The sequence below is a fragment of the Nylanderia fulva genome, unplaced genomic scaffold (genome assembly GCF_048542155.1).
Source record: "Nylanderia fulva isolate GAGA-0341 unplaced genomic scaffold, ASM4854215v1 Scaffold36, whole genome shotgun sequence".
Lineage (NCBI taxonomy): Eukaryota > Metazoa > Arthropoda > Insecta > Hymenoptera > Formicidae > Nylanderia > Nylanderia fulva.
The window spans coordinates 1,960,069-1,977,533 of NW_028190433.1; the positions used below are offsets into that span (position 1 = coordinate 1,960,069).

General features: G+C 34.9%; 1 protein-coding gene across 1 annotated transcript in view; it reads left to right on the forward strand.

Moving 5' to 3' along the window:
* nAChRa7 (nicotinic acetylcholine receptor alpha7 subunit) overlaps window positions 1-12,045 on the forward strand; it is a 207,017-nt gene extending 194,972 nt beyond the window's left edge. The window contains exons 5-12 of the mRNA XM_029318891.2: window positions 48-228; window positions 2,636-2,711; window positions 4,996-5,190; window positions 7,399-7,485; window positions 8,117-8,226; window positions 9,236-9,344; window positions 9,617-10,017; window positions 10,601-12,045. Of these exons, the coding sequence (XP_029174724.1) occupies window positions 48-228; window positions 2,636-2,711; window positions 4,996-5,190; window positions 7,399-7,485; window positions 8,117-8,226; window positions 9,236-9,344; window positions 9,617-10,017; window positions 10,601-10,768 (1,327 nt within the window). The 3' untranslated portion in view covers window positions 10,769-12,045. The remainder of the gene's footprint in view (window positions 1-47; window positions 229-2,635; window positions 2,712-4,995; window positions 5,191-7,398; window positions 7,486-8,116; window positions 8,227-9,235; window positions 9,345-9,616; window positions 10,018-10,600) is intronic.
* The last annotated feature ends 5,420 nt before the right edge of the window (window positions 12,046-17,465 follow it).

Genomic DNA, 17,465 nt, shown 5'->3' on the forward strand with positions numbered 1-17,465 from the left:
CTACATTCCATCATGGAAAGATTAACGTGAATCATTATTTTTTATAGCGCCGACGAGGGTTTCGATGGCACTTACCCAACGAATGTCGTCGTAAAGAACAATGGGACCTGTTTGTACGTGCCACCCGGTATATTCAAGAGCACTTGCAAGATAGACATTACCTGGTTTCCCTTTGATGATCAGCGCTGCGAGATGAAATTCGGCTCCTGGACGTACGACGGCTTTCAGGTGAGCATAGAGGATAGGCATTATCGGAATTGGGTCAACCAATCGTCGTTCCTTGATATGTTCGCCCGACATTGACGTCGAACTTACGAATTTTCCAATCTGTCGGAAGCACGTCGGCACTTCTCGATACGTCTCGGGACGCGGAAATAATTTAAAGCGACGGCGTCGAAGAGTTTGATTAGCGCCTGAGAACGGGTGAAAGACGGGAAGAGAAGGAGGAATCTTCGCTGTTTGCCAATGCGAGATTCGCTCTGGAGAACATTCCATGAAATTCCTAAGAACGGAGCGGACTTTAAGTAAAGTACTCCGATCGTGCAACGGTGGCGCATTTTCCGCTATCTTCGACACAAATTGAGTTAGCATTCTTCAGATTACAGTAGTTTATCTCAATTGTATTAAATAATTATTTATTTTGATAAAGAGTATGATTATATTTTAAATAGGAAGATAGATATACATATAGAGAGGGAGAAAAAGTAAGAAAGAGAAAAAGTGAGTTTAATGTTTAATAAATAATTTCTTTCTACAATGTAAAATTGATGGATTCTGGATCTCTAAAATTATTTTATTTATTTTAATTATCTCAATTATATGACAAGAATTATCGGTAAATTTTTCTTTCTTTATATTTTGTAAATTTCATTAATTTTTATTTTTTATGCTAAAAATATTAATATGCATCAGTACATCTAAAATACATTTCCTGGAAAATGTATAAAAAACATGAATATTCTCGATCTTCTTATGTGCGTTCTAGAAATACCACAACGGACATAAAATGCATTCGGCATTTCGTCGAAATATCACCAAAAGTATGGGCGACAAACGTCATTTTAAAATGAATTGCAGGAAATTTGCGAATCGTGGAAGAAGCGTTTAGAGGACAATGAACGTGAGAACGACATTCAGAATTCTCGCCTACGTGATTTCACTATCATTTTATTCTTCCAACTCAATACAAAAAAATTCTTTTTAATATTTTTGAAAGATATTATAAAAGCAAAATTATAGTAACTAATTATTTTAAAGAAATTGTGTTGAAAAACATTGAAAAATTTATATAACAATTTTTGAATCAATTTATATCCTATAAAGAAGTGTTAAATTAAAACAAATTAATAAATGAATAATGAGAAAACCAATTAACAATCAATAATGAAGCATTAAAAATTTGATTTTTATATAATAAACTTAATTTTTGTATAACAATGAAAAGAAAATATGATACATTATGATATATCAGTATTTTACCATAAAAACAAATATTATATCGAAATTAGTGACAGAATATCTCTTCTCTCTCTCTCTCTCTCGATATTTAAAATTTTATATATTTATCAGTAAACAATATTTAATTTTAAAAGATAATTGCTGTACGATGGTTGTATGATGATACGATTATGATCATTATAATAATGCTATTATTAAGAGAAAAGTGTAATATTGATTTCTCATAATAACATGCGTTTCTACCATACAACTAATGTACACGGCAAGTTTAATTGTCGAGCGTGCAACTTTGGAATAATTAAAATTCAAGAAGCGAATTACATAGTGCCGGGCAATTCGAGAACACTCGGGGGTTCATTAAGGAGGACAATAAGCAGAACGTAATTGAAGCGCGACGCAAAAGCAAGGGAGATAGCGGAATGCGCCACGATTTTCCCGAGTTTGGTTCGATCCATTGAATACGAACGAAATGCAAAACAGACTTTTCTGATAATCGTCTATTCTCACTTAACAATCCGTATACCCCAGCTATTAATTCGCTATAGATTACACCCAAACGCCAAACGAGAAAAACTTCGCATTAATATTCGAACGCGCAGAAATTGCAAAAGATTGCGAGAACTTCATATTGGCTGTAAATATGCATGAATTCATACGAGTTGCATCAACAAAAAACTATATAAAGTCGATCATATGCAATCAAAAAGTCGACAGAGCATTTATAATAGCATATAAATAATAAAATACCATTCAAATACATTATATATATTTTTGTGGTCTGCATCTTTTTCTTTTCTTTAATACTAATTTCTTCAATATGCTGATTAAAAAATACGTGTATATTTAGAGAGTACGAATAGATAAGATTATTTTTTAATAATTTTAAAAATAAACTATAAAATGAATTAAATTTTTTTGTAGGAATCATAATTATATAAATTAATACCTTATAAATTGATATTGAAATACAAACAGATCCAGATCGCAGTTCCTCTTCATTTCAACAATATCTTGATGTTTCTTTTAAAAATGAAGAAACAACAGATTCTGTATCTCACAATCAGTCATTCTATATAAAATAGATTTTCCCGTCATTGTTGAAACACAAAACAGCCGTCTTACGTGCGGTGTGAGTGCAATAAGTTTTCGCTAATCGACCGTCATAAATTGTCGACAGTTGGATCTGCAGCTGCAGGACGAGGCCGGGGGTGACATCAGCAGTTTCATCACTAACGGCGAGTGGGATCTGTTGGGTGAGTTTTTACAGTCCTTATCGAAGGGTACCGTCGCCACGCCCGGATAGTTTGCACCGAAAGTGATTCCCGGCCGATTAGCAATTCTAAAGTCTTGCACGGCCACGGGCGGATGATCAATCGTTTCGCAAATCGGAAACGGTATTGATCCTCGCTTTGTCCCTGTCAAAATTGCCTGTATCTGGGTCAAACGGGGGGGGAAGAGGAGAGGGAACGCGCCCCAAGTTCAGTGTTTTCGTTGGCGAACACACATCGGGCGATCGGTAAAGTGTCGGAATTACGGCGAAGTGTCTCACTTGAAAAGCGAATATACCAGTTTGTCACAATTGCTGAATAATTGCCTGAGAATTTATTAAAAGTCAAAATTTTTAAATTTGAGTATTTTACTTGCAGATATTTACACACCATTTTTTATCGTGGATTTATATTTTATTTTATATGCATGTTTTATAGATATTACACAATTATTAGTCAAAATTTAGCCACGCGAAACTTTTGTCTCACAAATTAAACATTCCTTTGTATTCGATTTTATTCTGATATCAATAAAATTCGTAAAAAGATTAGTAAAATTAGTTTCCGTATACATACATCATATATATATATATATATATATATATATATATATATATATATATATAATGTATATATATATTAGCTTGCGTTCTAATTTGACAACCTATATGTAAAGAGCTGTCAATTACAATGATGAAAATAAAATTTTATTTTTGCAATCAGATATGTCAATAATAAATCTTTGATACCTATTGCTAAATTTAAAATTATGTTATATTTTTAGTACGATTTAATAATAGAATACGATTAATTTTTATATAAATAATAATTTTCGATTAATAATATTTGTAATAAGAAATTGTAAACGCTATCTCTTGTTTACACATATTACAATGTAATGGCTCGAAAATAAACGTGTACACATGAACTGCACGTATATAGTATAGCCTCATATATTGGAATTGTAGTAGAAAAATACAGAAACATCTAGTTCACATTTCTTGAGAAGAAAATAACATAATTATGATGATATATTGTTCGATCGTATGTCACTTGCAGTTGATAAATTCATTGTAGATAAATTCAAGAAACGCGAGCGCACGTAGCGTCTTTATCGTCACTCTAACGCAAGAGCAAGAACATTCGCTTCTCGTATCTCATGTATCTCTCGAAAAATTGTACGATGCATTACGCGTGGGAATAGCGTAGGTCGGCGTACACGTGTAATGTATGTGCTCAAGTTATGAGACTTGCGGTAGAAATGTATCTTAAGTAACTACGGCTGGAGCAGAGCGCACCGTTTTGTACCCGGAGGAATAACGTAAGATAGAATCGTCCGTTTTTCTCTGCCCTGTTACACGGGATAATTCAAGGGAGTAGAGTAGAAGAATGTTTCGCTTCCGGCAATCTTTTGTTACGCTCGACAGCGCATTTTATTTTATTGACAGTATCGATTATTTCTACACGTGTGCGCGACGTCATAAGTGCAAGCGCTAGGATTCAATATCCGTTTGAGGATTTTAATGTAAAATACAAATTTCAAGGATCTGTGTATATTAATTATCGAGGACCATTTACGAAACAATAGAATAATCATTTGCTTAAAATGTCAGTCAGGATATTGATGTCTTTTAATTTCTCAATCTTTAATCTATTCTATAGATATAATTTTTTAATCCTAAAGTGCAAGCTTCCCTTTCAAGATTTAATATATATAGATATAGATTTTTCTACATTTATAACTAGAAAAGCAGAAAAAAATGATTATTGCATCTCGATAGTTTTGATTCTTTGGTTGCGTTTTCTGCACAATAAAATATATGAATATAAAAAAATAATGCTGATATAATATTAATGGCCATTTTTGATCCTAAAGTGCAAGCTTCCCTTTCAAGATTTAATATATATAGATATAGATTTTTCTACATTTATAACTAGAAAAGCAGAAAAAAATGATTATTGCATCTCGATAGTTTTGATTCTTTGGTTGCGTTTTCTGCACAATAAAATATATGAATATAAAAAAATAATGCTGATATAATATTAATGACCATTTTTAATCCTAAAGTGCAAGCTTCCCTTTCAAGATTTTATATATATACATATATGATATAGATTTTTCTACATTTATAACTAGAAAAGCAGAAAAAAAATGATTTTTGCATCTCGATAGTTTTGATTCTTTGGTTGCGTTTTCTGCACAATAAAATATACGAATATAAAAAAATAATGCCGATATAATATTAATGACCATTTCTGTTTCGCTCAGGGGTACCTGGTAAAAGGAATGAAATCTACTACAATTGCTGCCCGGAACCGTACATAGACATCACTTTCGTCGTCATCATCAGAAGACGCACACTCTACTACTTTTTCAACCTGATCGTGCCGTGCGTTCTAATTGCCAGCATGGCCGTTCTCGGGTTTACCCTGCCGCCCGATTCCGGCGAGAAACTCTCCCTCGGTAAGTTTAAACTCGATGCAAAACTCCAACTGCTCCTCCCTTCCCAACAGTTCGTAAATTCGAGCACCCGCGATTAGACACATTCCTGTTTGTTAAGAACATCAGATATTTGCGCGATTAGGTCCGACCTACTTCCGACAGATTCTCCCGCATCCGGAAACCGCGCCAGGAAGAAGAAACTATTCCGCATCACGTCGTCGTGAGTTTCTTCCGCAATCAAATACCGCGGGGACTTTATCGAATTTCGAAATTAGACGATAAAATACCGTATATACGAAAACTTGGTTCGTTGAATCCAAACATCACGAATACGGTTTCACGTCAACGCGCAATTGAATAAAGAACGATCGTACGTCAAAGATTTTCGTGTCAAATTGAGATGAACGTTTTGCGTTCAGTTGTATATATCATAAATTTTATTTATACGTGCAAATCTATATTTTTTATATGACACGTTCGCAGGGAAGAATATTAAAGTCAAATTTTCTCAGAGAGAAAATTTTAAAAATTTGCTTTCTTATTAAACATAAAAATGAAAATATTCATTTAATTAATTAAAATTTATTATAATATTTGTGTAATTTTTTCTTAGTATTTTTGAATAAATTTTTCAACAAATAACTGCAAGTTTATCGAATTAACTTGAAATAAAAAAAATCTAGAGTGACAAATAAATTGATCGAGAATGATGAATTTGACAGCAAATTGTTCTATTATAATAAAAAAAAGATATATGAGATAGTTTTATCGACTTACATAAAAAAAGACATGAAATAAAGTGACTTTCTCTCGAACGCGTCTTCTTGTGATTACAGGTAGAGATAGATTACGTTAGCGCTCTCCATGACACAATTTATTTCATTGTTACCTTGTAAGCGTGATCGTCCTGGAATTTGCCGAGTAGCCGGATACCCGGTAGAAATTTTACCTCCTACAGCTCGAATCCGCTCAGCTGCATAATTCCGATTCCTTGCTCGCCTCGCCTCTCGCTACCGTGTAAACGCTCCCGTGATTAGAGTCATGCGCCGGAGTTTGCTAAGCGCATCGGGCGTTTACGCGATTAGATTTCGTCCCGATCCCGATTGAAACGGTATCCCGACGCCAGAACTTGAGCGAGCCTTCTATTCAGGTCGTCGAATTTCTTCGAGCGTACCTACAAGAGCGTTATTCTGAATCTCCGCCGAATTCGGAAGCGATCGCGACAATCGTCGTCGACGAGAAGATACGGTGACAATGGAATGACAATATCGAGCGATTGCAATCGTCTCCTTCGCGAATTGCTTCGAAGCTCGTAGCTATTCATAGATCGAGATATGATAATAACATCTCTTCGTGTGCGACAACGCTCTATTTATAGTGATCGCCTTAACATTTGTATTATAGTCGAACGACGCATAAACCAAATTTTCCAATAAAGAATTTGATATTGTTTTTCGTATTATTAGAATTTGATTATTGTGATTAATTCGGAAATTAATTAACAAATATATATATAATTTTATTTACAAATTGTCTTAACGATGTAATGGGAATTCTTGCGTATAATAGAAGAAATGAAAAGATTCTATTTTAAATAAAAACGAAACAATCAGAAAAAAACAAGACCTTTTAATCGCGATTGATCTCCGTGTCTCTAAAGGCTCTTAAAGGCACCTTTCAACGCGTTATATCGCGAGCTTCGAGAAAACTCGAGTAACATCTGATATTTAGATGAGGCATCTGTCGCGATGTTTTGAAAGTCTAAATAATTTGAAAGCACCTCTTAACGCGACGCCGCATCTTGCGAATGAATGTCGCGAGTTCAAAGCCCGAGCACAGTGACAGATTAAAATACTTTATGATTCTGCATGTGCAAATTATCCCTTCAAAGATTTTCCATTTAAGATCCCTAATTAAAATAAAAAATATCAACAAAATTTTTACTATTTTATTTTTAATTTATATAATTTTTTTATTCCTTATAACATTTTTAATAAATTATTCTCTCGAGAAATTATAAATAGAAGGAACACTTTATCTGTCACTGCGTTCGTGGCGACGAGGTCGGAGACATCATATCGCCTTAAGATGAGAATCGAAGCGCCTTCAATACGGGGGTTGTTACGCATTGAAGGCTCTTCGAGCGTTCAAGGGCCGAGGGTTAATCTCGCTTGGCCACCTCTTCGAAGCACTCGATAATTAATCGAAGCCAACGAACCTCTTTTGTAGGAGTAACCATCCTCTTGTCCCTCACTGTGTTCCTGAATATGGTTGCCGAGACAATGCCGGCGACGTCTGACGCTGTGCCGCTTTTAGGTGAGCTCGATTTGATTGATTTTCAATATAATTAATTTTTCAATATGAGAAAGCAGAGCGTGATTGATCACCTATATCGTGAACCATTCGAGTGGAAAAAGATAGGGAGAGAAGGAACGAAGGGTTTATCTTTGCACTCTTCTAAGGTGTGCTTCCTAATTGTAAAATATCTGAGGCAAGAATACACGCGACTGAATTTCTTTCATATTATTAGAATTAATATTTTATGCTTTTATAATTATTATATACATACTATTTTATAATTTATAATTATCAAATAATTGAATAAATTGGAAACTATTATGAAATTATTTATTATTATTTATTATTAATATTAGCATATTATAATATTCTATATTATTATATAAATCATGATCATGTTTGACAGAGAACGTACAATTATATTTATTTGATAGATGCAAAGAGAAACGTGAACTTAACGTTAATTTAGTTAATATTTAGAAAATGTAAACCGTGTTAAAATACGTATATATCGACTATCAAGCTTCAAGTTTTATATTAATATTATAATTTTATGCTAATTGGGTAATTTAATAATTATCGTTTGCTTGTGCTACTTTGGCTCATTTTCAAATCGTATTTATACTTAATTATTTTTATAATTTTTCAGGAACGTACTTCAATTGCATCATGTTTATGGTAGCCAGCAGTGTAGTCAGCACGATTCTCATCTTGAACTATCATCATCGGAATGCTGACTCCCATGAAATGTCTGAATGGGTAATTTACTTTGATCGATATCAAAGCGCACAACGTAACACTGTGACTATTATGACTTAATTATCTTGTTAGTATTGTAATGTGAAAATATGAGAAGCAAAATATCGCAAACTTAATAACAAGTTGATTTATAGTTCTGTTATTATTTAAAACAAAAAAATACATATATACATATATACAGTTTGTCCGAAATTTTCGAAATTTATAACGAGTTTATCAAGAATTGCATGAATTATTGACAGCAATTAGTAATTAAATGAAGATAATGTAAGACGAAACAAATAACTGACTTTATTGTTATCAAATTAATCGGATAAACTAGTTCATGTTAATATAACTTATTAATATAAAATCGATAGTCAATAATAACTTGCATAGAATTTTATTGAAGGTCTGGCTCACACTTGGCTAAATTATTCAATTTATTTGTGTACGTGTAGGTTTTTCAATTATTTTTAGAATTAATTGATATCATACATTCTGTAGATTTATGTCTCTGAAATGTATGTACTAGCCAAACAATTTGTTAACGTTACTTTCATTCGCGCAAGAGATACAACGAAAACAATTTTGTTAAAGCTCAATTTAATTCGTTGCCGATGCTATATGACTTCCACATATATCGATGGATAATTATGGTTTTAATTAAAATATAACAGCGTGCCGTCGCTGAGACCGATACATCGTTCTCTTTTCATCGGGAATTTTATAGGTGAATAATTAAGGGCCACTCCATCGAATGCGCGCCACGATACTAAATCACATTGCATTATCGAATTTCTCGTTAAACGTCATTTTAATTAGGATGTAAATTTCGAAGATTGATTACTCGCGCGATTAGATTTCCTCAAGCGAAAGGTATGCACACACGCAAATTAATTTAAATTAATAACGCGGCTTGCCTCTTGAAAGTCGTAAATTTTTGCAAGTTTGAAATTATAATCACATCACAGTAACCAATATCTAATTACGTATATTGGACTATATTATTAATTAAAATGCATTACAGATTAAGGTAGTTTTCCTGTACTGGCTACCCTGTATACTCCGTATGTCGAGGCCAGTGCCAGATGAAGAAAAGGAAGTACAAAAATCTCAGAAGCCATCTCCGGTTACGGGTACGATCATCTTAAAAGTAGAAAAAGAATTTTTTGTTCAAATAAATTAATGATTAAGTTTAAAAAAATTTATCAATGAATTAGAATGTAGTTTATGAGAATAATTTAATTCTGGGTTTCTTCTCACATAAATATTTGATATGCAGTTATTCTTCAATAATTACCTCCCGCTTTTATGTCGCTGTATTAATAATTAATTATACATATAATTATTACGTAATTCTGTAATTTTTTTCTAATTTAACGGCTAACACTTTTTTCTCGGACCCCAGGTACGAGCAAGTCATATGGCGATCTGGAGCTCCACCAGAGGAGTAGCAAGTCCCTCTTGGCGAACGTCCTGGACCTGGATGACAACGCGTTGGCGTCTCACAATAATCTGCTAAACAACGTATACAGCACGCCCGGGCCGCATCACGCGCACGCGATGGGTCACGGCCATAGTCACATACACTCGACGCCTCATCATCATCACAGCCACGCACCCACGACGCCGCACCATCAGCACGCGACGCCGCTGCCGCATTCATCGTATCCCGGCCACCAGATCTCGCATACGCCGCACCATCATCCACATCCGCAAGACGCGTCAGGGCCGCAGGTCGAAACAATACTCCAGAACGCGTGCTTCTGCGCTCGTTACGAGCTTGTGCTAATCCTGAAGGAGATTAAGGTATTCCGGCTCGATCCAATATGAGCGATCTGAAAAATCTTGAGAAATCAGTTTTTTGCTCTGAAAATATTCTAAAATTATTGACATTTTTTCTATGAGAGAGATTCCAAAATTTTGTACGGTCAAACCTTCAAGCTTTTAGCATCCCTAACAGAGCCAACATATCCGAAAGAGTAAAGGGTAACCAGAGGAACATCCTCTGGATGCCCTTTGGAATTTTTCTAAACTTCAAAGATTGTCTATAAGAGCTATTAAATATAATACAGTTGTCAGATGATATATTAATAAAATTCATTTAAACGAAATAATAAATACATAAGAAATGACATTTCAAGCCTTCTTCAGCGCAATACAAATATTTTAATTATAAATTGAATTTTATTAATATCATCTGACAACTGTATTATGTTTAATAGCTCTTACAGCCCTTCTTTGTTTACAATTATTAAAATTTAACAGAGCTAATTACTATTTTTATTCAAAGATTGTATTACAATATTTGAGAATACCATTTCAAAGCTCCAACCAGTCCGGCGTTTCATCCCATTGGATTTCGGAATAAAACAGCAATCTCTCGTTTCAGATAATAACGAACCAGCTAAAGGCCGAGGATGAGAACACGAAGATCACGAACGATTGGAAGTTCGCGGCGATGGTGATCGATAGGATGTGCCTAATCATTTTTACTCTGTTCACCATCATCGCTACCATCACCGTCCTGCTATCGGCGCCGCACATTATCGTCACGTGATTCAGAAAAGCCAGTCTGTCGCCGGTGGTTCCGGGGCTGACGAGGATCTCGCCGACGGGCATCTTCGCGCCAGCGAAGCACCCGCCCTTCCCGTTAACCGGATTCTGCCGGGTCGGGCACGAGGGTGCTCGCCTTCGGGTTCGCATGCCGCTTCGTTTCGGAGACTTGCGCGTTAGGAAGAAAGCAATACGGGGAGTAACTTCGTTTCTTTATGATATATATAATAATACCAGTAAAAATGAAAATAATAACGCTATCGATAATGAGAATAACGATAATAGTATTAATAATAATTACGTAATAGTTACGGTAAAAAACTTTATCGTATAATTATCCCACGAGGACGCCTTAGCGAAACACGTTGACACACCGTTTTCAAGACAGCGCGAGCTCGCGCGCGCAAGAGCGAAGGGACACGTTTACACGGGAACACGCGGAAGAAACGAGACACGTACATTGGTTTCTTTACACGCATCCCTGAGAGCAGTCGAGCAAGGTGGCCGAGCGCTTTGTATAGCTGAAATGGTACATTTTTGCGAACGAGAGTGCTGAACGATTAGTTTTATAAGAAATTCAATTACGTTTGCACCGAGGTAGAAGCGTGAATCGGTCGAATCGAGACGAGTCTGTCCTCCGCGACTACTACTTAGGGATGTACCACACATATACATAAAATATACATACATATATGCACGTAACGTCATATACGAGCGACTTTACGCATGGAAGCGTGATTTGCCAATGAGTTAAAAATACTCGGACGCAGCCCAAGGTTGATACGATGTAGAAATCTCCGAATGCACGCGCGAGGATCGGTATTGCTAGGATTAAGAGACTCTTGATTAGCGGATGTAACAGTTTCAATCAATTTCGTGATGTTTCTACGAATCACTACGTAAAGACTTGAATTCGAGTATCTCGAAAAACTTTGAAAAACTTTGAAATATAAATACTAAATGATATAAACAATTGTATAAAATGAGAGGTATATCAATGATAGTATGCTCAAAAATTGATATAAAGTCAAAGTTTTCGAATAATTTGAGTTTTTGAAATTCTCGAAAATATGATACGTAAACAGCGGAGAAAAATTCGGGGATTACTATATGCAAATTGACATTGGTTCTCGTTTACGACGAGATGCGAAGAGAATTAAGAGAGATCCAGGCGAGACGATCATTAATTAATTTGAGCCGTATAAAACTAAATGACGAAAAGAAAGGATGACGATGAAAAAAAAAAAAAAAAAGGAAAACAAGGAGAAGGAGAAAAGGAAATTGGGCTTTAGAGGTAAAACGCACACGCATACACTCTCAGAATACACATGATGAACTGCCAAGGTGATTCAAATAATGCCAGTGAATTTTCTTATCCGTATCATTAGTATATAAAAATCGACGACGACTTAATAAACGGGGGATTTGTACTACGATTTAAAAGCGGCGGTCATATAACATAAATACTCTCATTCTCTCGGGAAGAGAGAAGAGAGGAGAAAGAAAAAATATCCGAAGGACACAGATGTGGAAGGATGCAGAAAGCGGACGCGAGAGAAAAATGCGAAGGACGATTGTAACTGTTTGATAACTTCCGCTCGAACTGATTTCGAACGCGACGCACTTTTTTTCCTTGGTGTCCGCGAACGCGTGCGAATTGCTTGTATTATCGATCTACATTCTCGTCGCACATTTAGCGTTGAATATCTGGCTCTACTTATCTTGGATCAAAAAATTTCACACCAATTTTCCATGTGTACTGAATAAATTTGTATCTAACATTAAACACGGTCTTATATCTATGCTTTCGAGAATCAAACAACTGTCGAATTGTTTGACAAATTGTCATCAAGTTCTAAATTTGAAAAATAGCAAGACTTCATTTATCGTTAAATGTGCATGGAGCAAATAGATCATTAACTCGGATTACAAGTAGAAAAAACGTGAGTTTACGCGGACACACACGCTTTCTGGTACACAGCAAGTAGTAGAAACGATCGTGTACCTTTTTGTCTGACATGCATCAATCTTTCTCCTTCCTATAAGAATTCCATTATCCGGATCATTATCGCGCAACATTGTACCTTCTTTCTAACATCGAAAAACCATTTAAGAATGCAAAAAAGTTAATAGTGGAATTCTTACTTCTCTTATATCAGAGAGAAGAAATGCGATTTCGAACATCCCTCGTTTTGTTACCGCATTTTCAGGAAGATCACTCCGCTGATATAAACATTGAGTATCGTGCGATCGCAAAGATTGGAAAATCGTTCTACACAGGATATCAATATCGCAAACGTTCAAGATTATCGATCGATGCATTGTGATTCGCGATAAATATTTCTTTCATCCCCGCAAGGGACGACAGAGAAACATGATTTTACTCTTAAGTGCATTAAAAAAAAAAATTAGCACGCGTCACGTTCTGTATTAATTCACGTGCTCTCGATAGTTATCGGCAGAAAATCGCAGAAACGACGAAGTCGATTAGTCACGCTAGGAAGAGGAAAACGCAACGTGGGATGGCGACCGATAAAGAAAGGAAGTTGCTCACGGACAGACACGTAGGCGAATGCCGGTCTCGACGAGACACCGGGGAGACGAACTCAAGTCGTATTGTACATTTTTCAGCTATCGGCACTGGATACGCGACAACCAATCACGTTATCTTTTAAATATGTACTATTAAAGGTTATTAAGGTGTAATGAACCGTTGTTGATCATGTTGCGTTGCGGGCAGGATTACGCGTATATAGAAGTACGATAGAAACTATAAAACGGTGTGTTTTGATCTCTAGCGCGCGAACGATTAAAAAAAAATAAAAGATATAAAGAAAATAACGTCGAACTTGTATTAAACTCGTAAGGGAGGTAGAGAGTACATTACATTACATTACATTAGACGAGAGAGAGAGAGAGAGAGAGAGAGAGAGAGAGAGAGAGAGAGAGAGAGAGAGAGAGAGAGAGAGAGAGAGAGAGAGAGAGAGAAGAGTGTGGTTAATCAGTTATAAGTTTATCACTATAATCACTAGTTAACAAGAAATCAAAGAAATAATTCGCCAAAAAAAAGATGCATATAGAGAGTTCGAGACATCGATACATGCATTTTAACGCCGGAAAAGTTATCCTTTATGCGATAGAAATTAACATGCGGCTCAATTTTAGCCTTTTATTAACTCGATAATATAACAGAAGTTAGAGGATAAGCTATACTCAAATATATATTACAATTCAAATAAAAAGACATTTATGTTCAAGCTACAAAATGCCATTGATTGTGTTGTTTTTGTGAAGAAGGATGTGAAATCGAGGATTCTCGACGCCCTGATAATTTTTGTCGCTGCAGGAAAATGTCCGGCCCCATCGTTCCTTTTTTTACGTGCGTTTGCTGTAGTTCAAGTTGGTGGAAAGGTGATTAACAACGCCGATTTATCGCAACTAAGGGCAGTGTAGGAGAGTGCCCCTTCAGTTTTTACAAAGTAGAAAAATGTGTGTGGCTATACTTCACATCCCGTTCTATTATTTTTCCTTCAAAATAACGATTATCTTTAAGATCACAGCATGAAGGCTGTTTCTTTATTGAGTGATACCATTTCCTTATGTATTTATTATCAGTAAATTGCGTATGTGTTCTTAAAGTATTATAATGTATGCCACATTATTTCAAATCACTCGGTACATTAAAAATAAATAATCTCATTGCTATCGCGTCGAAAGTAGGGCTTCCTAATTAATGAAGCCTTCGCTTGTTCGCTCTAAATCCGCGAATCTAACCGCAATTGTTATACGCAAAAAATAATACGCGTATCAAATCGAGATTAATTATACTGGCACTGCAATTAATTATGATCGCAAGTGTAATGTTAATTTAGAAGCAGCGATGTGGATTACGAGTCCTAGAACATTACGGGTATCAAAAAGTCGTGTTAGCGAAGCAAACGCGTGATTTTAATGTATAATCAAGATTTAACGATTAGATAGTAAAAAAAAAAAAGAAAATAATGCATTTTACCACGAGATACGACGATACTTGTCCTATAATTATACTTGTAAATGTGTATTATCACATATCGTAATGAGATTTACGTCGAAGACAGAAAATTGCTCACTGTAATTCGTCGCTAACGACTGCTGATTTATTTTCCTATAAATTAATAAGCGCACCGCGAGCGACGGCAAGAACAACCGATTTTTCCCTTTACGCGGAAGTAGCTAGAATATTTTGACGATGAAAAATATAGATAAAAACGAAACAACGTGAGATTTCCGGGATATCGTAAAATGGTGCAACTATGTACCAAGAAAGAAATCTATACTTGCACAATAACGAATAAATAATAGAGATTAAAACTGAAGCTCATGGCTAAGTTAAATAAATTTGATATAGGATATGCCAGAGAGATTCCTGAGACATTTTTTTTTCACGCCGTAATGCATAGTTGTTCAGTTTTGTGGAATATAAAATTCAAACCGCGTACGATTACATTATTATACAATTTAATGAGCTTCTTCCCACGATTTCCACGACGAGGAATCGAAAGGAGAACTATTGCCATCGAAGACCTTTCTTGCTGAAAGAGATTTTCAGCAAATTCTCGAACATCACAAATTCGCATAAAAGTGGATTTTAAATTTAGGCGGAACGTGACACACTTCGCGCAAAGTTTCCACCTCCTTGAACTCGATATAGACAGTTTTCCGAAGATAATGCAGCAAACGTACTCAGGCATGGTGTGATCCACCTACGAAAGCGTAGGCGAGACTAATGGATGGTCATAAGTCTGAAAAATTTATTACTTATTCGAGGAAATGGATTAAATGCAAAGGTTATTGTTTCATTTATTATTGATTCATTTCTAGTTTTTACAAGTTAAGTGTAGAATGTTTTAATTTCAAGAAAATTTTAAATAGCTTTCATTATCTCATGTTATATTTGACATTTGACTAACTAATATGTACATGTACGTACATTGATATATGTTTTTAATATATATATATATATATATATATATATATATATATATATATGTACGTGCCGCAATTAATTCTCGTACGCCACTTAAATGCTAATTTTATTTATTTTAACTTTAATATTTTCTTCCATAATTTTTTATTCTATAATTTGGAGTTAAAAATAATTTGAAAACACTTTTTAACCTTTTTTCTTGAAAAGAGATCAATTCAAAGTTCTGAAAAATTCGATGAATGCAATTTCTATAAAAGGTGATGAATAAAATTTATAAAATGTTTTCATTATTTTTAGACTGTTTTTATTATTATTTTTTTTTTTTCAAATTAATTTGTAAAATTGAAATGAGAGCAGTAAATAATGAAATTTCTGTACAAATTGACCACTTTAAGTAAACGACTGAATAAGAAATGACTGAATAAAAGAAAAGAGGATAGAAAAGAGAATGAAAAAAAGAGAAATAAGATAAGCGGCATTAACGTGACTTGCGCCTTTAAAATCGACAACTCAGCTTAACACGCGCGGGGCTGTTATATATAAAGTGTAATCTTGTAAAAAAAAAGAATATTAATAATGATAACGAGTTAGAGCTAACGATTAACGATAACGATAAATGATAATATTACTACTACTATTAATAATAACAATAATAATATTAAAACGTATTAGCTATGACACTCTTCGCCTGTATGAAATGTCTCCTTTCTACGACGTTAATGTACGATTAAGTCGATTTCCGCGAATCGAATCGTTCCCGATTAATGAGTAGTTGCGGCGGACAGAAAGATAAATAAAAAAAAAAGAAATTGAATAAACATGTGAGTTAACTAAAGGTTAAATAAAGGTTAATAGACTCATAGGATATCGTAGTAATGCAGATGTACAGGGTGATGCGACGAAAAAGGATATCCGGCAGTGCGATGTGAGCGATCTTTTGAACGTCTCGCCTATCAATATGAAAGGCAAGGAATAATTAAAATAAAATTGAAAAAGAAAACAGATCAAAAGTACACATAATAATCTTAGAGATCGCTATTGTCCTTCAAATTAATAATTCAATCTCAAAATTGCAAACGGTGAGTTTCGTTTCATCGAGCCGACGTGACGTTTTCGTCGTGACGTGAAAATTAACCCGTTATACCCAAGCTACTATAACTTATTTTTCAATTTAGATTAAAAACCCATATAAGTACATAACTCTGTATTTTTTTTTTTTTTTTTTTCATACGGGTTATAACGAGTTAAGTCGTGTGCGAGTTTCGTAGCACTTCTTCTTCACTTAACTCCTATATTAATTACTCGGGCGTTTCAAAGACTTACCTAAGGACTTACTACGATAGAGATAATTACGATTGCTCATCGATTATGCCTGTCGTTTAAGTGTCAAGACAATCCCCCGATGACTCCAAGCGGCTGACGACGAAAACTATACTTCTCGATATATATATATATAATACTACCTCTAATTAACGCGAGAGATTAATTCGACGGACGCATTATCTGTCGTGTGTAATTTATTGTAAGGTCTATTATACTATAGCATGCCAAAGTCTTCCGCCATTAGTCGCCTAGTACAGCTGACGAGTTTTTTCGGTTGCGAAACTCTCTTGCGAAATATCATCATCGTAAATCGCGCTCGCGTGAATTAATCCCGTTTGCACTAATATCATTCAAGGGGATATAATTATGATTCTGGAGAAAGTTCGCTCGCGCGAAAGTCGTTGCAACTGCT